The sequence below is a fragment of the Plecotus auritus genome (genome assembly GCF_963455305.1).
Source record: "Plecotus auritus genome assembly, chromosome: 10".
NCBI lineage: Eukaryota > Metazoa > Chordata > Mammalia > Chiroptera > Vespertilionidae > Plecotus > Plecotus auritus.
The window spans coordinates 10562404-10584271 of NC_137785.1; the positions used below are offsets into that span (position 1 = coordinate 10562404).

General features: G+C 58.1%; 1 protein-coding gene across 2 annotated transcripts; it reads left to right on the top strand.

Annotated features, from left to right (window-relative positions):
• Positions 1-4602: 4602 nt before the first annotated feature.
• Positions 4603-21556, top strand: SYT3 (synaptotagmin 3). Of its 2 annotated transcripts, none has more exons than XM_080643825.1 (11): positions 4603-5085; positions 5838-5966; positions 7584-7749; positions 9574-10099; positions 11140-11527; positions 12272-12490; positions 14691-14811; positions 16007-16178; positions 16311-16443; positions 19889-19957; positions 21061-21556. In XM_080643825.1, exons 3-10 carry the CDS (start codon positions 7599-7601, stop codon positions 19952-19954), a joined length of 1776 nt encoding a protein of 591 aa, XP_080499951.1. In that variant the 5' UTR covers positions 4603-5085; positions 5838-5966; positions 7584-7598; the 3' UTR covers positions 19955-19957; positions 21061-21556. The 2 variants fall into 2 exon arrangements, with proteins under 2 accessions (XP_080499951.1, XP_080499950.1); XM_080643824.1 differs by lacking the exon at positions 4603-5085 and adding an exon at positions 5102-5211.
• The last annotated feature ends 312 nt before the right edge of the window (positions 21557-21868 follow it).

Genomic DNA, 21868 nt, shown 5'->3' on the forward strand with positions numbered 1-21868 from the left:
CTGGCTCTCTGGCATCACCCCCTCAGGGAAGCGCAGAATGCCGATGTGGAGTGAATACACGAGTGACTATGTCCCTCTGTTGCTGGGACCCACACTCAGCAGCCCCACCCCCATCTTCCCGTCCCTTTTGGTCCTCCGGAGGCAACACAGGGTGAAGGCGAGAACCTGGACTCTGGAGTCAAACAGGCCAGCACTGAGAGCCGCATCCAGGCTGTGCAACCTCGGGCAATGCCTTCTCCTCTCTGCGCCTAGTATCAGCTGGCTCTTCTGGCGCTCTCTCTCCTCCTTGGAGGGGTCCTCTCTCTCTCTCTCTCTCTCTCTCTCTCTCTCTCTCTCTCTCTTCTCCTTGGAGGGGTCCTCTCTCTCTCTCTCTCTCTCTCCTCCTTGGAGGGGTCCTCTCTCTCTCTCTCTCTCTCTCCTCCTTGGAGGGGTTCTCCCTCTCTCTCTCTCTCTCTCTCTCTCTCTCTCTCTCTGTCTGTCTGCATCTCTGTTTCCCTCTGTGTTGCCATTTCTCTCACTGCCTTTATTTTTCTTCCTCTCTCTCTACCTGTTTGTCCTTGGAGCCCTGCCTTATCTCGCTCTGTGTCTGAATTTGAATTTCTACTTCATGTATCTCTAGTTTATATCTTTCTGTGTCTGTCTCTATACCTTTCTGCCTGTCTGTCTGTCTGTCTCTCTGTGTATGTTTGTCTCTGTTGCTCTACGTCTGTTTCTCCACGTCTATTGCTCTGCCTTAGCCCCACCTGCCTCCCTCTGTCACGCCCCTCTCTCTTTCAGGCCGGATCTGTCCCACTCCCTGGCGTGGCCCACAGCCTGGGACACAAATCCCTGAATCAGCATTTTCCTCCTCTTCCGGAAATTATCTCAGCACTGCGGGGGGGTGGGGGGCTGGGGAGGGGAAGCTGGTTGCAGCTGGTCAGAGGGTTTGCCTCCCCGTGTCCTCCTCCACAGCTGGCCTGCCTCTCTCCCCAGTGCTGGTTCTCTCCACGGGGCACCCGGAGAAGAGGTGCATCTGTGTTTACACGGGAGTATGTGTCTCTGGGTGTGAGACTGCATTTATTTCCAGTCACATTTGTGTGTGAATCTGTAGGTATCTGTGCAAGGTCATTCATTCATTCATTCATGCATTCATGCATCCCTCCATCCATCCAACCATCCACTCATCCATCCATTCATTTATCCTTACATCATCCTTCTATCCATCTACCCACCCATCCATCCACTCTTCTATTCAACCATCATCCACTCATCCATTCATCATCCACTCACCTATCCATCTGTCCATCCATCCCTTCATCATCCACTCATCCATCCATTTATCCTTACATCATCCTTGTATCCATCTACCCACCCATCCATACACCCTTGTATCCATCCATCCATCCATCCATCCATCATAGACTCATCCATCCACTCATCCATCCATCCATTTATTATCCACTCATCTATCCATCTGTCCATCCATCCACCCATCTATCCATCCATCCATTATCCACTCATTCATCCACTGATCCCTCTGTTTACCTATCTACTTGTTCATTCATTTATTCATTAAACTAACCAATATTTTTTGAGTGCCTACTGTGTGCCAGGCACTGTGTCAGGCAGTGGGGACACAGCAGTAAACAGATCAAAGTGCTGCCCCCATGAAGCTTATATACTCAGCAGTCTCCCTCACTGAGCCAAACTCCCTCCTGCCCCAGGCCTTGCACAGGCTGTTCCTTCTCCCTGTAGCTGCCCCCCCGCCATTTTCACCTGACTCATGCTACTCCCCCTTCTGAGCTCAGTGCAAATGTCAACACACTCACAGCACCTGGGCTTTCCATTGTGTTTCCTGTCCCAAGGCTGGGTTTTTGTCTTCTTTGTTCCCCGCTGCATCCCTGGTGCCTAGAACAGTGCCTGGCACACAGTAGGTGCTCAGTAAGTGTCTATCAAATGGCTGCATGGATTGAATTGAGTGAATGCAGAAGACTCCGTCTGTCTCCTGGCTCCCTGGTCAGTGCTCTACGCTATTCTGCACTCCAGGTGGCGACAGGTCCTCAAACTTCCTGGGTGCAAGCAAGGTAGTGACTGAAAGGCGGGCTCTAGATTCCGAGCTGCGTGGCTTCGGATCTCAACTCTGACACTTCGCAGCTGTGTGACCGTGGGCAGGGCACTTCCACTCTCTGAGCCTCACTTTCCTGCCTTGTAAAATGCAGTCACAGAGCGCACACACAGCCCTGGCCCCCTGACCGGGCGGCTCCGTTGGTTGGGCATCATTCCCATCAACCAAAGGTTGCTGGTTCAATTCCCTGTCGGGACACGTGCCAGGGTTGTGGGCTGGATCCCCAGCAGGGGGTGTGCAGGAGGCATCCGATTGAAGTTTCTCTCTTCCTCTCTCTAAAAATCAGTAATTATTGCCAAAACCGGTTTGGCTCCGTGGATAGAGCGTCGGCCTGCGGTCTGAAGGGTCCCGGGTTCGATTCCGGTCAAGGGCATGTACCTTGGTTGCGGGCACATCCCCGGTGGGAGGTGTGCAGGAGGCAGCTGATCGATGTTTCTCTCTCATCGATGTTTCTAACTCTCTATCCCTCTCCCTTCCTCTCTGTAAAATACCAATAAAATAAAATAAAATAAATCAGTAATTATCTATTTTTAAAGAGAATTCATAAGCAAATGCATGTAATTACTAATTATTACAATAATACTAACCATTTTTCACCTTGCATACATTTAATTTAATCCTCAAAATAACTTAATGACATAGAATCTGGGTTTTTTAATTTTTCCTCATGCGCCCTGGCCAGTTGCTCAGTCGGTTGAGTGTCATCGTGTGCACCAAAAGGTCGCCCATTAGAGAGTCCTGGTCAGGGCACATGCCCAGGTTGCGGGTTCGATCCCCAGTTGGGGTGGGTATGGGAAGCAACTGACCAATGTTTCTCTCTCACATTGATGTTCCTCTACCTCCCTCTCCCTTCCTCTCTCTAAAAACTCAATCAAAAAAAAAGGAAAAAGAAAAACGGCTTCGCACAAACAGGGAAATGGAGGCTCTGAGAATATAATCCATTCAAGGTCACACAGAGCAGGGCTGGGATTTGAACTCTGGTGCTTTGCACCCAAAGTCACACGCACTGACCGGGGCACTACAGCCACCTCTCAACGCTTGGGCCGCCTCAGAGTCTGAGTGTCTGGAACGCGCCCCGGGAAGCTGGCAGGCCCACCTGTGCACGTCTCTGAGCGCATGCGCATGGCACACTTCCCTCCGCGCGTCTCTCCCTGTGCAGCGGGGCTGCCTGTGCGCCCTGTGTGCTGGGTGCGAGGGTCAGGCTGGGAGAGTAGGCTTCCGGGAGCCTCGACCTGCGTGCACACATTTGTGACGATGTAGCTCTGGACCTTCTCCAAGGGGTTTAACCTCAGGAGCCTCAGTTGTCTCCTCTGTGAAATGGGAATAACAGAACTGCACACTTGTCCTGGCCACCCTGGCTCAGTTGGTTGAGCGTCCTCCCGTGCACCAAGAGGTTGATGGTTCAATTCCCGGTCAGGGCACATGCCGGATGGGGGCTGTGCAGGAGGCAGCAGATCCATGTTTTTCTCTCTTCCTCTCTCCCTAAAATCAGTAAGAAGATATTTTTTTAAAAAAACTGCACATTGAATAGAAAACATTTTTCATAGCACTTAGCCCAGGGTCAGTGGGGATTACCATTAACTGCTATTAATACATCGGTGACTGTTTCTTGCTTATTTTAAGAAATAGTCATTGCCCTGGCTGGTGTGTTCAATGGTTAGAGCGTCGCCCTGCACAGGGAAAGGTCACAGGTTCGATTCCGGTCAAGGGCTCCTACCTAGGTTGCAGGTTCGATTCCCCACCCAGTCAGGGCATGTTTGGGAGGCACCCAATCGATGTCTCTCTCACATCAATGTTTGTTTTTTTTCCTCTCTCTCTCCCCCCCTCCCTTCCTTCCACTCTCTAAAAATCAATAGAAAAAAATATCCTCAGTGATGATTGAAAAAGAATTAAATATTCATTAAGCACCTACTGGGTGTCCATGCTTTACCAATACCGACTTTCCCCCTAAAACCTCTGGATCTCTTTGGAAACAGGTTTATTGTCCATATTTTTTATTTTTTATTTTTTTTAAACATATTTTATTGATATTTTACAGAGAGGAAGGGAGAGGGATAGAGAGCTAGAAACATCGATGATAGAGAAACATCGATCAGCTGCCTCCTGCACACCCCCCACTGGGGATGTGCCCGCAACCAAGGTACATGCCCTTGACGGGAATCGAACCCGGGACCCCTCAGTCCGCAGGCCGACGCTCTATCCACTGAGCCAAACCGGTTTTGGCTGTCCATATTTTTTAAATGTTAAGTATATTTTTATTGATTTCAGAGAGGAAGGAAGAGGGAAAGAGAGAGAGAGAGACATCAATGATGAGAGAGAATCATTGATCCGCTACCTTCTGCACACCCCCCACCGGGGATCGAGCTGCAACCTGGGAATGTGCCCTGACCGGGAATCGAACCAGGACCCCCTGGTTCATGGGTCGACGCTCAACCCCTGAACCACACCGGCCAGGCTATCGTCCGTATTTTTTTGATGAGGAGATTAGGGCTCAGAGCAAAGCGCGAGAGGACAAAGGCAGGAGCCGGCCCAGGCAGGATTCAAACCCAGGTGCCTGCTGGCACCTCCACGCGGGCTGAGATTCCACCGCCGGCGCTGAGGCCCCGCCTCTCCTCCCACCGCGGTCCGCTGGGCTCCTCAGACTGAGGTCCCGGGTCCTGCGGAGGAGGGGGCTGCGGCGGCGGGGACGCAAGTCCCGGGGTTGGAGGGGCGGGAGGAGTGGATTCCTAGATCTGAGAATGGAGGTGGGTGGGAGCTCCGTACCCTGGGTCCTGGGAGAGGAGGTGGCTGGGCTCCCGGACTTCTCTGTTTGAAAGAAGAGGGGCTGTGGGCTGGGACCCCTGGATCCTGGGGGATCAGAAGGTCATGACGCCAGATCTCTGGATCCTCTAAGGAAGCGCCCTGGGTCCCTGACGCTTCGGCCCAGGGAACTCTCCCTCCTACCTCCCAGCAGCCGCGCGATTTCGGCTTTCAAGCCGCAGGTTCGGAGGGGAAGAAGGGGGGTGCAGGGGAGGAGCGGCGGACCTGCGCCAGGAGCGGGGGGAGGAGCCGAGTGGGCACCGCGGCGGGCGGCGGGCGTGCGGGCTGCGGCGGCGGCCGCGGCTCCGGTGAGTCCGCTCCTCCCACCCCCGGGGCACAGCCCCCGCCCCAGCCCGATCTTTGGGGGCCGCCCTGGCTCGTGGGGGCGGGGTAGGTGCAGAGGCGCGCCGATCTCCCGCCGGGGAGTGGGAGTGCTGCGGCGCTCGCTGGCTGCCCCGGGGGAGGGGCAGGTGGCCCTGGAAGGGGGGGTGGGTCCCGAAACACCTGGGTGTACCCCAGCCTCTCCGGCCGATCCCCTGGGCGTGGGGATCGTTTATTCACTCCACGGCCTCTAAGGACTTAGGACTCCGAGGCCACTCTAGGTCCCAGACTTCATTCCTGTTCCCTGCAGCGCTCTGGGACCCCAGCATCCCCTAACCCCCCCACCTGCAAAAAATTCCCATCCTCTGCAGCCGGGAGAGGCATTAGGGACTTCAACTCCCAGTAGCTCCTGCAGCGCCAGGCCTATAAAGTTGCTGCAGTGCGAGCCCAAGGCCTGCCGGGAATTGTAGTCTCTAAGCTCAACGGGAGGTGGGGGCCCGGAGGTGGGAGCGGGTGGCTGGATCTCTCGGGGTGCCCTGGGGTCAGCAGCTGGCCAGAGTAGGACAAGATGTGAGGCTCGGAGTAAGCTTCTTCTCCCGGCCACGGCCCTCAGATCCGGCACCCCCTCTCACCACCTGGCGCGCCTGGGGACGGGTCCACAGTCCCTGGCCCCCGCTCAACCCCCATGGGCTGCCGCCCGCCGCCTCGGCTGCCACCCAGGAGCCGGCAGGGATAAGCGCAGGTGAGTGTGGCCATGCCTGTCTCAGAAACCTGGCCTGTGCAGAATCCCCACACCTGTCCATCTGGGAGCCCAGATCCCCTGTCCCCAGTCTCCCCTGCACGCTCCTTCCAGTCCATCTCAGATGTCTGGCTCCCAACCATGTGTCGCTATGTGCCCTGTCCCCACATCCACCTCTTTCTCCTGGTCCCCTCTCATTTATGCTCCCCCCTCCAACCTGCCTTCTGGACCCATGTCTGTCTGCCCAGCTCTCCTCTGGATCCTTTTGTCCGTCTGTGATCTCTGGCCATTATCTGTCTGTCTCTCCTTCATTTCTGCACACCATCCATTCTCCTTTAGCTGTTTCTCTCTGAGCTACTGCTGTCCACAGTCTGCCTGGCCCTCATCACTGCCCTCTGCCTGCCCATCTCTCACACTCGCGTGCATTGCACGGCTGCTCTTTGTAGCTGTCCATCCCAAGGCTCCGTCCCTGACTTTTCTGTCTGTCTATTCATCTGCACCCCTCTTCTGAGCCCCAGTTTGCCTTACCCATGATCTCTGTATTCCTTCCCCTCACTTCTCCCTCCCTCGGCGTGGTCTTTATCTCTGCATCCTGCAGCTCCATCCCTCCCCAGCCACCACCACACATAACCATCTCTTCTCTCCCTACCTCCATGCCTCCCTCTCTCTGAGTCCTGTCTCTGTCCACTCCGATCTGGCCTCCTCTCCGTCCCCAGGACAGGCCGAGCCCTTTCCCACCCTGGGCGGTTGCTCATGCTGTTCCTGCTACTTTGAATGCTTTTCCTGACTCCAGCCCCACTGGCCAGCTCCATCTCATCCTGTAGGTCTCAGAGAGCCCCCTCCCCAATGACCACCCGCCTCCTGGTTCCTCTATGGCACATCCTGCCATGTTTTTCTGAGAGTGTTGTGTTGTTTATGTGTCTATGAGTTTGTTTACTCATTGTCACCTCTCAGTGGGTTGTGACACCAGGAAATTAGGGAATGCGTGAGGTTCGCTCATTCCGGCTGGATCTGCAGCAGTTGGCATAGTGCTGGCATGTAGTTGGTGTCAATGAATATTTGTTGAAAGTACGAACAATGAGTGACTATCCCTAAATTCTATCGGCTCACCTCTGCACCCCCGATCTTTGTCTCCTTGTTTGCTTACCCCCTTATTTGTGCATCCTTAATCTCTGCCCCTTGTGGCCTTCCCAGTCTCTTCCTCCTGGTCCATTTGGCCCTATTCTCTGTCTTCTTGTCCACTCACATCCATCTCTGTCCCTTGTTTGTCAAACCCTTGTTACTATCTTCGTGCCTGTCCACCCCTAATTCCAGTCCTCCTGTCCATGGGCCCCTAATTTCCTTTTCCTTCTCCATTCATCCCCAATCTCTGACGCCTTGTCCATCAGCCCCTGATCTCCGGCCCCTTGCCCATCAGCCCCCGATCTCTGACCCTTTGCCCATCAGCCCCTGATCTCTGACCCCTTACCCATCAGTCCCTGATCTCTGACCCCTTGCCCATCAGCCCCCGATCTCTGACCCCTTGCCCACCTGCTTTTTCTCTTTTTCTTTCCACATTTACCCATTCTCTCCCCCATCTCGTTCCTCACCTGCACCCTCGCCGGCCCATCCCAAGCGCAGGACCCACCGGTCACCATGTCAGGAGACTACGAAGATGACCTCTGCCGACGGGCACTCATCCTGGTCTCAGACCTCTGTGCCCGGGTCCGAGATGCCGACACCAGCGACAGGTGCCAGGAGTTCAACGACCTGCGAATCCGGGGCTATCCTCGGGGCCCCGATGCAGGTCAGCACCCCAGCTGTCTCACCAGCCCCTGCCTCTGCCTCTGCAGACCCGCTCAGCTTTCTCTTCCCTGTGGGGTTGATTCCGCTTAGAGTCCTGCCTCCATCCTGTCCGCTGCTGGTCCCCCAAAACTCTGATCTAAGGGGAAGGAGCCATGTGGTCCATTTGGCCCCTGACCTTGTGGAGTTTTGCCGTAGGCGCCCCCCCCCCCCCCCTTCCCACAGTCCTGCCATATATCCCCTACAGTTACCTTTGTGCTTGCCTGGGTTCAAATCCCACCTCTCCCAGTGCTAACCGGATGGCTTTAGGCGAATGACTTGTCTGTGCCTGTTTCCTCATCTGGACAATGGAGACAGTGAAAGTGACTACCTCGTGGGGCAGATGAGAGACGCAAGTGATACATATGAAGAGTCTGGCCAAGCTGGGCACACAGTGGTCATTTAATAAATGTTGGGATGTTCTTATTAAGCACCAACTGGGTAGCAGGCAGCCCGCGAGGTCCTTGGCCTGTCTCATCAAGACTCTCAGTGACCCTTGGTGGTACATACACTGAGTGGCCAGATTATTATGATCTCTGAACACATAATAATCTGGCCACCCAGTGTGTGTGTGTGTGTGTGTGTGTGTGTGTGCGTGTGTGTGTGTATATATATATATATATATATATATTTTTTTTTTTTTTAGAGGCCTGATGCATGAATTCATGCATGGGTGGGGTCTTGTCAGCCTGGCCGGGGGAAGGGGACATGGGCGGTTGGCCGGCCTGCCTGCTGGTCGAACTCCTGGTCGAGGGAACAATTTACATATTAGCCTTTTATTATATAGGATATACACGGAGTGGCCAGATTATTATGCGTTCAGAGATCATAATAATCTGGCCATCCAGTGTATGATCCCCGTTTTCAGTGAGGAAAACTGAGGCTCAGAAGGGTGAACTGACTTGCCCCAGGTCACCCAGCTCCAAGGCAGCGGGGTCCTCAGAGAGAGGACGTGCTGTGAGTGCCCCGGGCTGGCTGAGGGGCCTGGGGAAGCACGTCCCGGAGGCTGAGCGGCGGCCACGCTTGGTGAGCGCGGGGCAGAATGGCCATGGCACGGCACTGAGGCGCCAGGCCCGAGGGCTGCGGCCACGTGCTCAGCGTCCCACAGCCTTAGGCCCTTAGGCGGAACAGCCAGAACGTGACCCGGGAAGTCAAGACCACCTCAGGTTCAGTGACTTCCTAGAGGGACCCACAGAACTCAGAAAAGGGGTTCCACACAGGACCGAGTCTCCCCTCTCCGGCAAACGGGGACTGTAAGGCTCAGAGTGGTTAAGACAGCTTCTCAAAGCCACACCGCAAGCTGGGGGTGACCCCTGACCTGCCTGACTGACCATGCACGCTTTTTCTCTTCGATCGTCTCTGAGCACTTGGGGGGACTTTGGTCCTGTTTCTGGGGGTGTACCCTCTTACAGAGAGGCACCCTGTGCTAGCGGTAAAGAAAACAAAGTCTGGAGACAGCCTGCTGCGTTCAAATCCCAGACCTGTCGTTTACTTCCTGTGCAGCCTTCTACAAGTCACTCAGCCTCTCTGTTCCTCAGTTTCCTCATCTTGAAAATGGGTATATAAAACACCCACCCCGCCGAAAATAAATAAATACAATACCCACCTTGTAGGGCCATGGAGTTTAGAATAAATAATATGTGTAAATTGCTTAGGACAATGCATGGCTAATACTGAACAATTACTTTTTAATTATTTTTTGAAGCTTAGCTCTTCGGGGACAACAGTGGGAAGATAAATTGTGACCTTCCCCGCCCTGACCCCTGACCTCTGTGCTCGCTCTCTCTAGACATCTCTGTGAGCCTGCTGTCAGTCATCGTGACGTTCTGTGGCATCGTCCTCCTGGGCGTCTCCCTCTTTGTGTCCTGGAAGTTGTGCTGGGTGCCCTGGCGGGACAAGGGCTCGGCAGTGGGCGGTGGCCCCCTGCGCAAAGAGCTAGGCCCTGGGGTCGGGCTGGCAGGCCTGGTAGGCGGCAGTGGGCACCACCTGGGGGCTGGCCTGGGTGGCCACCCTCTGCTGGGGGGCCCACACCATCATGCCCACACCGCCCACCACCCGCCCTTCGCTGAGCTGCTGGAGCCAGGCAGCCTGGGGGGCTCTGACACCCCTGATCCCTCCTACTTGGACATGGACTCCTATCCAGAGGCGGCTGCCGCAGCTGCAGTGGCTGCTGGGGTCAAACCGAGTCAGACATCGCCTGAGCTGCCCTCAGAGGGTGGGGCAGGCTCTGGGCTGCTCCTGCTGCCCCCTAGTGGTGGCGGTTTGCCCAGTGCCCAGTCACATCAGCAGGTCACAAGCCTAGCACCCACCACCAGGTGAGACCCGTTGATGGGCTGAGGGTTCACTCTGAACGTCTGCTCCTACTCTGTGTCTGTTTCCCATCTATGGCTCTCCTGAGCCCTGGGGGAGGAAGGGGTTTGGGGTGTGGGCTCCTGGATCCTGGAGATAAAGGAGGTTGGGGGCCCAGACTCCTGGGTCTGGGAGAGGAGGGGGAGGAGCCTAGAGTCCTTGGACCTAAGGGAGAAGGGGGCTGGAGGTCTGCACTCCCGGGGCCAGAGGAAGAAGGAGGCTGGGGGCAGGACACTAGGCAGGTGGAAAGAATGAGGGTTAGGACCCTCCCCTCCCCCGCAAGACCCTGAGGCCAAAGGCAGTCCACAGGCCTGAGTGTTGGAAACACAGAGGTGAGCAGGCAGACAAGCCCTGCCCTCATGTCATCCACAGCCCAGGGGAAGTGGGCCCCCCAGTGGGCTGTCTCGGTCCGGTCTGGCCAGCCAGGCCAGTGCTGCAGTGAGGCAGCTCGGGAACTGCGGCCGTGGGCTGTGATATATCACGTTGATTGAATTATGGATGTTGAACCATCCTTGCATCCCTGGGGTGAATCCCACTTGGTCATGGTGGATGATCCTTCTAATGCATGTTGAATCTGGTTTGCCAATTTTTGCATCTATGAACATCAAGGATATTGACCTGTAATTTTCTTCTTTTGATAAAAAGATTAGGGAGAAGGGCAGATCGGGGTTGAGGGGGTTTGGGCCCTGTGCAGCCCCAGGGGCCCATGGGAAAGTTATTCTGAGTCACCAGCTTGAGGTTCAGAGGGGGATCCTGGAGGCTGTTGCCCAAGCAGGTCTGGGCTGGAGCCAGCTTAGAGAAGGGGAAACCCCCTCCCCAATACGGATGGGGAAATTGAGGCTCAGAGCGTGCCAGTGGCTAGCTCCAGGTCACGGTGAGCAGAGGTGGGGATTTGCTGCCCCCTAGCTGTGGGGTTTGGGGAGGAGGCAAGGAGGGGTCTCCCAGATCTTCAGATGCAAGGATCAGAGCCACCCACCACCCCTTGGTCTTCCCCACCCCCCTGCAGGTACCCAGCCCTGCCTCGGCCCCTCACCCAGCAGACCCTGACCACCCAGCCAGACCCGGGCAGTGAGGAGCGGCCACCCGCCCTACCCTTACCCTTGCCAGGTGGTGAAGAAAAGGCCAAGCTCATTGGACAGATCAAGCCGGAGCTGTACCAGGGGACTGGCCCCGGCAGCTGGCGCGGCGGCGGGGCCCTGGGCTCTGGGGAGGCCGGTGCGGGAGCACCCTGCGGCCGCATCAGCTTTGCCCTGCGGTACCTCTACGGCTCCGACCAGCTGGTGGTGCGGATCCTGCAGGCCTTGGACCTCCCGGCCAAGGACTCCAATGGCTTCTCAGACCCCTATGTCAAGATCTACCTGCTGCCTGACCGCAAGAAAAAATTTCAGACCAAGGTCCGGGCGGCGGGCTGGGCACTGGGTCCGACTGAGGAGGGGCTGGGAGTCTGGACTCCTGGGTCTGAGAGAGGAGGGGCTGGGGGGCTGAGGGCCTGGATTCCTGGGTCTGAGGGAGGAGGGGCTGGGGGGCTGGGGGCCTGGATTCCTGGGTCTGAGGGAGGAGGGGCTGGGGAGCTGGGGGGCTGAGGGCCTGGACTCCTGGGTCTGAGGGAGGAGGGGCTGGGGAGCTGAGGGGCTGAGGGCCTGGACTGCTGGGTCTAAGGGAGGAGGGGCTGGGGGGCTGAGGGCCTGGATTCCTGGGTCTGAGGGAGGAGGGGCTGGGGGGCTGAGGGCCTGGATTCCTGGGTCTGAGGGAGGAGGGGCTGGGGAGCTGGGGGACTGAGGGCCTGGATTCCTGGGTCTGAGAGAGGAGGGGCTGGGGAGCTGGGGGCTGAGGGCCTGGATTCCTGGATCTGAGGGAGGAGGGGCTGGGGAGCTGGGGGGCTGAGGGCCTAGACTCCTGGGTCTGAGGGAGGAGGGGCTGGGGAGCTGGGGGGCTGGACTCCTGGATCTGAGGGAGGAGGGGCTCAGGGGCTGGGGGCCTGGACTCCTGGGTCTGAGGGAGGAGGGGCTGGGGAGCTGGGGGGCTGAGGGCCTGGACTGCTGGGTCTGAGGGAGGAGAGGCTGGGGGCTGGGGCCTAGAATCCTAGGTCTGGGGCAGAAGGGCTGGTAGGCATGGTGTCTGTTCCCCACCCCCTCCAGGTGCACAGGAAGACCCTGAACCCTGTGTTCAATGAGACGTTTCAGTTTGCGGTGCCCCTGGCTGAGCTGGCCCAGCGCAAGCTGCACTTCAGCGTCTATGACTTCGACCGCTTCTCCCGGCACGACCTCATCGGCCAGGTGGTGCTGGACAACCTCCTGGAGCTGGCCGAGCAGCCCCCGGACCGCCCGCTGTGGCGGGACATCGTGGAGGGCGGCTCGGTCAGTGGCCTCGCAGCCCCTCCGCTCGCTCCCTCCTTGCCCTTGACTTCATCACCTTCTAACTTCTTGGCCCCGGAGTTTTCTCTTACATTTTATTTTATTGCAAAAGCTCACAGGCACACAAGAGTAGAGAATGGTCCCCCTGCCCGCCACACTTATCCAATAGGAACACCTTGCCTGGGCCCAGGTTTCTCAAATTCCGACCCCCCTTGACCTCTGATGGTAACAGTCGAGAAAATGATCATAGATGCCCAGGTGCCCCCCAGGCAGCTTCATCCAAACTTCAACCCATGACCTCATGACTTCTGCCCTCTGACCTCAGATTCCTGACCCGCCAACTTCCTGAAGCCCGAGTTCTGGCTTTTCTTTTTCTTTCCTTTAAAACCAAAATGTTTTCATGGATTTCAGCAAGAGAGGAAGGGAGAGGGAGAGAGAAACATCAATGGTGAGAGAGAATCACTGATCGGCTGCTTCTTGCGTGCCGCCTGCTGGGGATCGAGCCACAACCCAGGCACGTGGCCCGACCGGCAGTTGAACCCTGACCTCCTGGTTGCTGGGTGGATGCCCAACCACGGAGCCAGGCCACCGGGCCGGCTCCTGTTCTTCCAGCTTCCTTCCCCTTCCCATCTCCTGACTTCCCATTCCCAGACTTCCTGAGGCCCCAACCCTTCGGATCTCTGAACACTTCACACCTCCAACTCTTGACCTCCAAACTCTCTCATTTAATTTAATCCGGTTTCTTCCGAGTCTCCACCCACGTTCTAATAGCCTATCCCCTCGGCCTTAGACGGCCTGGGATCCTAATGCCCTGACACCCCCCAGGTCCCCAGCATTCAGATTGTAGGACCCCCCGCCCCCCATTGGCCCCCTTCCTCATGTCTCATGATCCTCAGCTTCTGGAACTCATTCTCCTGTATGCCCGCCCCTCCCCAGCCCCCTCCTAGTCCTTCTTGGGTGTCCTGATCCCTTCCTCCTCAGAGCCTTGGCCCTCTCCCTTCCAATCTAGGGGTTCCCCACATTGCACTCTGCCAACCCGGGGAAGCTGTGTGTATCGGGGGTGGGTGGGGGTGAGCCTTGTCCTCACACCAGGAGAGGGAAGAGGGCTGCTGCCCACATGATGGCCATGCTTGGGACCCTCTTCCTCTGCCTCAGTTTCCCCGTATGTACAATGACGTAGTTGAATGGGGTGCCTGTGGCTCTGCCTGCAGTCCCTTCATGGGGCTCTCCGTGGTCGGCTCGCTCAGTCCAAGCCCAGCCTCTGAGAACCAAGTGTCTGATTCCAGGGTCCCTCCCCAAGGCCCCCATCTGTCCCGCTCTCCCCCGCACTGTCCTAACCCCACCCGGGGGCCCTCTCCCCGCATCCATCTTTGTCTCCTGTGTCTGTCATTCTCGTTTTCTTTCTCGCTCTGTCACTCAGGGTCTGCACTCATTCGTGTGTTCGTTCATTCATTCCTCCAACAACTGGGCTCTTTCCGCAGGACCAGAGTCCACTGTCAGGGGCCAGCGTGAGGGACAGGAGGGGGGTCTGCTCAGGGCTGCGTGGGCTCTGGGAGCTCGGGGCAGGAGGTGCCAGCTGAGCTTGGAGAGTGAGAAGAGGGAACAGCCTGGGGCGGGGCCTGGAGGGGGGCCAGTGGGGAGTCCAGGGGCCGAGGCCCAGGTCAGTGTGGTTGGGAGGCCAGGCGCCCCGAAGAGCTGCAGGCAGGCGGGGCGTGGGCCGGGCCAGCTCTGGCCGCTGCCCTGTGTCTGCGGGTCCGCGTGGGAGGGTCTGTCCCCTGGAGCCCCCCTCTGGGCCGGACGTGTCTCCTGCCTCCCTAAGACTGGCTTCTCCGCCTGCGTCTTCTCCGTCTCGCTCTGTCTGGGTCCCTGGCCCTCTCGCTGGGTCCCCATATGCCTGGGTCTCTGTTTCTCTTACCTGAGAGCTCGGTGGGTCAGCTGCAGCTCTCAGCGCTTCGGTCTCTTTCTCACTGTGACCTCCGCTCTGTGTCCCTCCCGGCTCTGCCCCCACTCCTGCCTCTTCCCATCCGCCCCGCAACAAACCCGCGTTGTTGCCCGTGGTGGGCAGCTGCGCGGGGTCACCAGGTTTGGCCCAGAGTCAGATGAAGTGAATGGACACCAGGGAGGAGAGCGCTGGAGGCTGGGGTGGGCCAAGAGCTGGGGAGACTGAGGTGGGGGGTCGCTAAACCCCTTTTCCCTACTGTAGGAAAAGGCGGATCTTGGGGAGCTCAACTTCTCACTCTGCTACCTCCCCACGGCCGGCCGCCTCACCGTGACCATCATCAAAGCCTCTAACCTCAAAGCCATGGACCTCACCGGCTTCTCGGGTGGGTTCTGAGGGGGCCTAGGTCTGAGGGAGGAGGGGCCGGGGCCTGGACTCTTGGGTCTGAAGGAGGAGGGGCTGGGGGCCTGGACTTCTGGGTCTGAGGGAGGAGGGGCTGGGGGCCTGGACTCCTGGGTCTGAGGGAGGAGGGGCTGGGGGCCTGGACTCCTGGGTCTGAGGGAGGAGGGGCTGGGGGCCCTGGACTCCTGGGTCTGAGGGAGGAGGGGCTGGGGGCCCTGGACTCCTGGGTCTGAGGGAGGAGGGGTTAGGGGCCTGGACCCCTGGGTCTGAGGGAGGAGGGGCTGGGGGCCTGGACCCCTGGGTCTGAGGGAGGAGGGGCTGTGGGCCAGGACTCCTGTGTCTGAGGGAGGAGGGGCTGGGGGCCAGGACTCCTGTGTCTGAGGGAGGAGGGGCTGGGGGCCTGGACCCCTGGGTCTGAGGGAGGAGGGGCTGGGGGCCTGGACTCCTGGGTCTGAGGGAGGAGGGGCTGGGGCCTGGACTCCTGGGTCTGAGGGAGGAGGGGCGGGGGCCTGGACTTCTGGGTCTGAGGGAGGAGGGGCTGGGGGCCTGGACTCCTGGGTCTGAGGGAGGAGGGGCTGGGGGCCTGGACTCCTGGGTCTGAGGGAGGAGGGGCTGGGGGCCTGGACTCCTGGGTCTGAGGGAGGAGGGGATGGGGGCCTGGACTCCTGGGTCTGAGGGAGGAGGGGCTGGGGCCTGGACTCCTGGGTCTGAGGGAGGAGGGGATGGGAGCCTGGACTCCCGGGTCTGAGGGAGGAGGGGCTGGGGCCTGGACTCCCGGGTCTGAGGGAGGAGGGGCTGGGAGCCTGGACTCCTGGGTCTGAGGGAGGAGGGGCTGGGGCATGGACTCCTGGGTCTGAGGGAGGAGGGGCTGGGAGCCTGGACTCCTGGGTCTGAGGGAGGAGGGGCTGGGGCATGGACTCCTGGGTCTGAGGGAGGAGGGGCTGGGGCATGGACTGCTGGGTCTGAGGGAGGAGGGGCTGGGAGCCTGGACTCCTGGGTCTGAGGGAGGAGGGGCTGGGGCCTGGACTCCTGGGTCTGAGGGAGGAGGGGCTGGGGCCTGGACTCCTGGGTCTGAGGAAGGAGGGACTGGAGGAGGAAAGGCTGGGGACCCAGACCCTTGGGAGGGAGGGTTCTCAGAGAGGAAGCGGGGGTTCAGCACTCTCCACGCCCACCCCCAGACCCCTACGTGAAGGCCTCTCTGATCAGCGAGGGGCGGCGCCTCAAGAAGCGGAAAACCTCCATCAAGAAGAATACGCTGAACCCCACCTACAACGAGGCGCTGGTGTTCGACGTGGCCCCCGAGAGCGTGGAGAACGTGGGGCTCAGCATCGCAGTGGTGGACTACGACTGGTGAGGGGCTCGGGGCGACTGGTGAGGGGCGCGGGGCGGTCTGGGGCCAGGGCAGGAGGGGCGGGGCGGGGCGGGGCCGGACGCGCCCTCCCTCCCTGGATGCTCACGGCCCCCCCCTCCCCCCACCGCCAGCATCGGCCACAACGAGGTCATCGGCGTGTGCCGCGTGGGCCCCGACGCTGCCGACCCCCACGGCCGCGAGCACTGGGCAGAGATGCTGGCCAACCCCCGCAAGCCCGTGGAGCACTGGCATCAGCTGGTGGAGGTGAGTGCGCGCCGCCCAACGCCCCCCCCCCCCCCCTTGGCCCCTTCATTTCCGCACGTCTTTCTGGAGGCAGACGGCCCAGGTTCCAATCCCGCTCTCTCAGCCTTCGCTGTGTGACCCACAAGCAGCCACTGACCCTCTCTGTGCCTCAGTTTCCTCACTAGCATCTGCGGTTAGCACAGAAGTGAGGGTCTGCAGGTCAGTGCGGGACCAAGTGCCTGCCTGCTAGCGAGGTTCTCGTTTCTCAGATGCTAAGTCCGCAATAAAGGGGAAACCGCGACAGCATGGCGCAGGGCGGGTTCTTTAAAAACATATTTTTATTGATTTCAGAGAGGGAGAGAGAGAGAGAAACATCCATGGTGAGAGAGAACCCGGGCCCTCCAGTCCGCAGGCTGACGCTCCATCCACTGAGCCAAAGCAGCCGGGGAAGGCTTGGGTTTTTGTGAAAAGCCAGGTGTGCAATCTGTGGATGGTGGGTGACCGGACGGGGATCAACTCTTTCTTTAATGAAGGAGAAAAGGAAGTCGAAGCAGAACAGGACAGAGAAGGCCACAGGGCAGTTCCCATTGTAAGGATCGCGGTGTTAACTTGCTTCCGGTCCTGGTGGTTGTGATCCAAAAAGTTCGGACGTCTGAAAAGTAGAAGGAATGGGGATGGGGGAAGGGGCTGCCCCTTAGGGGTCCGGCCGGGCTCCCAGGAGGGGGTGGCGTTTGATCAGAGGGGCCTGGAGGTTGAGAGGGAAGGGGGCGGGCCAGATCACTGAGGCCTTGAGGTCACTGGAGAACCTTGACAATTTTTTAAAATTAAATATAAGATCAGCCCTAGCCGGTTTTACTCAGTGGTTAGAGCGTCGGCCTTCGGACTGAAGGGTCCCAGGTTCGATTCCCATCCAGGGCGCATGCCCGGGTTGCAGGCTGGATCCCCAGTAGAGGGCGTGCGGGAGGCAGCCGATCAATGATTCTCTCTCATCATGGATGTTTCTATCTCTCCCTCTCCCTTCCTCTCTGAAATCAATAACAAATATATTTTATTTTAAAAAATCATTAGGTGGCCCTCGCTGGTTTTGCTCAGTGGTTAGAGCCGGTGGGGGCTCGTGTGAGAGGTAACCAACCCATGTGCCTCTCTCACAGCAATGTTTCTCTCTGTGTCTCTCCCTCTCCCTTTTACACTCTCTAAAAAAAAAAAAAAAGAAAGAAAGAAAGAAAAAACCCCGCTGGTGAGGATTAACAACAAACAAACAGATCGTCAGGTGGGGCCCGGGGAAGTTTTCAAACACGGCCACTCTCTCATTAGAAGCCAAGAAAAGAAAAGGAGTTGATTTTGAAAAATTATTTTTTAAAATATATTTTTATTGATTTCAGAGAGGAAGGGAGAGGGAGAGAAAAACATCCATGATGAGAGAGAATCATTGATTGGCTGCCTCCCGCACGCCCCCTACTGGGGATCCAGCCCGAAACCCGGGCATGTGCCCTTGGCCGGAATCGAACCAGGGACCCCTCAGTCCACAGGCCAATGCTCTATCCACTGAGCCCAACTGGCTAGGGCTGAAAAATTATTTTTGAATTTGGTGCTATTAAAGCCAAGGAAGTAAAATTATAGTAAATTCAGTTGAGGGCATAAATAAAACATTTGTGAATTTCAATACAGTTACTCTTCATTCTTTTCTTTTTTTTTTTATTTATGGCTTTCTTTTTTTTAAAATATATTTTATTGATTTTTCACAGAGAGGAAGGGAGAGGGATAGAGAGTTAGAAACATCGATGAGAGAGAGACATCGATCAGCTGCCTCCTGCACACCCCCCACTGGGGATGTGCCCGCAACCAAGGTACATGCCCTTGACCGGAATCGAACCCGGGACCCCTCAGTCCCCAGGCCGATGCTCTAGCCACTGAGCCAAACCGGTTAGGGCTCTTCATTCTTTTCAATATTTTTCCATTACTTTAATATTGCAGAAAAATAACCATTAAAATTTGTAAAAATTGGGTGCGTATTTTTTTTGTTTAATGTTCTGATATGCCATGGGACTTGCCTTTATTAAATTTTATATTTTGTTCATCATGGATTTTTTTTGCATTAATTTAGATTTTTTTTTTTTATCCTCACCCGAGGATATTTTTCCATTGATTTTTAGAGAGAGTGGAAGAGAGAGGGAAAGAAAAGAGAGAAACATTGATGTGAGAGAAACATCGATTGGTTGCCTCCTGCATGAGCCCCGACCAGGGCCCAGGGCCGGGGAGGATCCTGCAACCGAGATACATGCCTTTGACCGGAATCGAACCCGGGACCCTTCAGTCCGTAGGTCGACACTCTACCCACTGAGCCACACCAGCTAGGACACATTAATTTAGATTTTTTAAAATATCGCACTCCCCTGGCATGTATCTTGATTGCTGAGTCTGAGGGAGGAGGGGCAGGGGACAGCATTCCTGGTCCCTGGGGTGATGGAGCTAAGGCAGGTCACGCCCGCTCTCTGCCCTCACCCACATCGTCTCCCTGCCCGCCCTGCAGGTCTGGACCTTAAACGTGGTGCCCCGGTGAACCCTCACTGCCGCTCTCCAGTCCAGCCCCACCCCCTGCCCCCGTTGGCCCGTTTTTCGGGGGTAGGAGGGATGTAAGCGGCTGAGCGTGCAGCTCAGATTGGAGTTTTCAAAAGATTGGGGCTCTACTTAGGCCGACAGATGGCAGCTCCGCCCTCCTCCTGGCGTTCTCTGGCCGCCTAATGCACTCACTCATTCATTCCACGGGCTTCTCCGGAAGCTCCCGGGGCCGTGCTCATGCTGGGCCTCGCCGGGGTCCCAGGGAGAAGCCTTGACCCTGACTTCCGGCCGATAGTTCTGTGTGGCCCCAGAAGGTCTTTCTCCCCCCAGAGCTGACCCTGCCCCTCTCTCCTCACAGCCCTCCCTGGGCTCCCCAGCGCCCCCAGGACAGAGTCTCCGCCCCCCTGAGGTCCTGCACAGGCTGCCCCACTCACCCCTGTGGCCTCATCGCTCCTCACATTTCCAGGGACTTTACCTTTTCTTTTTTAAAATATATTTTTATTGATTTCAGAGAGACGAAGGGAGAGAGAGAAACATCAATGATGAGAGAGAATCATTGATCGGCTGCCTCCTGCAGGCCTCACACTGGGGATCGAGCCCGCAACCTGGGCATGTGCCCTGACTGGGAATGGAACCTTGACCTCCTGGTTCATAGGTCGACACCCAACCACTGAGCCATCCAACCACCGGCCAGGCCAGTGACTTTATCTTTGTGCCTCAGTTTCCCCGTCTGTAAAATAGGCTGTCTTTCCACTTGCCCCGTCTCTTCAGGGCTGAGTGAAGAGCACTGTGACTGAGGAAAGCGGGGTGGTCTTACCCTGTTGATTATTAGGGACTGCGTTGCCTCTGCACCGCCCGCCCCCCCCCACCCCCCCCCCGCCTGAACCTCCTGAACTTTCCATTTCAGGAAAAGACTTTGACCAGCTTCACAAAAGGCGGCAAAGGATTGTCAGAGAAAGAGAATTCAGAGTGAGGGGTAAGGAACCCAGAGGAGAGGGGGGACTTAGGGTCCACACTTCTGAGTCTGAGGGAGGAGGGGTGGGGGCCAGGACCCCTGGGTCTGAGGGAGGAGGAGCTGGGGCCTGGGCCTCTGGGTCTGAGGGAGGAGGGGCTGGGGGCCTGGATTCCTGGGTCTGAGGGAGGAGGGGTGGGGGCCTGGGCTCCTGAATCTGAGGGAGGAGGTGTGGGGGCCTGGACTCCTGGGTCTGAGGGAGGAGGGGTGGGGGCCTGGACTCCTGGGTCTGAGGGTGGAGGAGCTGGGGCCTGGGCCTCTGGGTCTGAGGGAGGAGGGGCTGGGGGCCTGGATTCCTGGGTCTGAGGGAGGAGGGGTGGGGGCCTGGGCTCCTGAATCTGAGGGAGGAGGTGTGGGGGCCTGGACTCCTGGGTCTGAGGGAGGAGGAGCTGGGGCCTGGGCCTCTGGGTCTGAGGGAGGAGGGGTGGGGACTTGGGCTCCTGGGTCTGAGGGAGGAGGAGCTGGGGCCTGGGCCTCTGGGTCTGAGGGAAGAGGAGCTGGGGACCTGGACTCCTGGGTCTGAGGGAGGAGGGGTGGGGGCCTGGACTCCTGGGTCTGAGGGAGGAAGGGCTGGGGGCCTGGGCTCCTGAATCTGAGGGAGGAGGTGTGGGGGCCTGGACTCCTGGGTCTGAGGGAGGAGGGGAGGGGGCCTGGACTCCTGGGTCTGAGGGAGGAGGAGCTGGGGCCTGGGCCTCTGGGTCTGAGGGAGGAGGGGCTGGGGGCCTGGATTCCTGGGTCTGAGGGAGGAGGGGTGGGGGCCTGGGCTCCTGAATCTGAAGGAGGAGGTGTGGGGGCCTGGACTCCTGGGTCTGAGGGAGGAGGAGCTGGGGCCTGGGCCTCTGGGTCTGAGGGAGGAGGGGCTGGGGGCCTGGATTCCTGGGTCTGAGGGAGGAGGGGCTGGGGGCCTGGGCTCCTGAATCTGAGGGAGGAGGTGTGGGGGCCTGGACTCCTGGGTCTGAGGGAGGAGGGGTGGGGGCCCGCATTCTTGGTCCCTGGGGTGTGATGGAGCCACGGCAGGTCAGGGCCCGCTCTCTGCCATCACTGACATCTCTCTGCCTGTCCTGCAGGTCTGGCCTAAGCCCGGGATCGGACCAGGCCCCTCAGGACCCCATTCCTTCCTGCCCGGACCATGAACTCATCTCCTCAAAGCCATAACGTCCGAGCTGCGTGGTGCGGGCAGCCCTGGGCCCGCCCATCCTCCTCCCCCGGAGGCGGGAGGGCGGGAGGCCAGTGGGCCCAGCTCCCTGTTTCAGGGCAGGGGCATTCAGTCTCCACTGTGTCTGTCTGTCCTTCCCTGGGGCTCCCCTTCCAGGCAAGGGGCCGTGCATGTCTGGGGGACCCCAGCCCCCCAAACCCTCCGTCTGTCTCTCTGTCTCTTGCTGTTTGTTGAAGAGTTGGTGTCCTGACCCTCGTTCTCACCGTGAATGTCAACGACCAATCCCCCGTGTTCCCCAGACACACACACACCTGAGTGTACCCCTCTGTGTGCCACACCCCGCGTCTGGCCGATCCCCCCACTGCTGCTGCTATCAACACCAGAATAAACACCGTGGGTCTCACTCCACCTGGGCTCCTGTCCTCTCTGGGACCTGGAAGCTGGGCTGGACCATCCTGGCTCCGGGTTCAGACAAATGACCCATCCACTTTGGCACCGGGATCGGTCTCTCTGAGCCTTAGGTTGTAAATGTCACATTGGCCAGGATCACTAAGATTATAAGGGCACAAAATGCAATCCAGACTGCCATAGCCGCCTGCAGAACTGGAAGACCTCTGTCTATGGCAAGCCTGAGCGTACAGAAGGATTTCAGGCACGGTTCGATCCAGGTGCTGAAGGGTTCTGCTTATCTATTGGCTCTGTTCCCAAGCAAGTCTTTG

Coding starts and splice junctions, on each gene's coding strand:
- SYT3 (XM_080643825.1), top strand. CDS start 7,599: ATGTCAGGAGACTACGAAGATGACCTCTGCCGACGGGCACTCATCCTG. Junction 10,100..11,139: donor AGCCTAGCACCCACCACCAG/GTGAGACCCGTT, acceptor ACCCCCCTGCAG/GTACCCAGCCCTGCCTCGGC. Junction 14,812..16,006: donor GGACCTCACCGGCTTCTCGG/GTGGGTTCTGAG, acceptor GCCCACCCCCAG/ACCCCTACGTGAAGGCCTCT.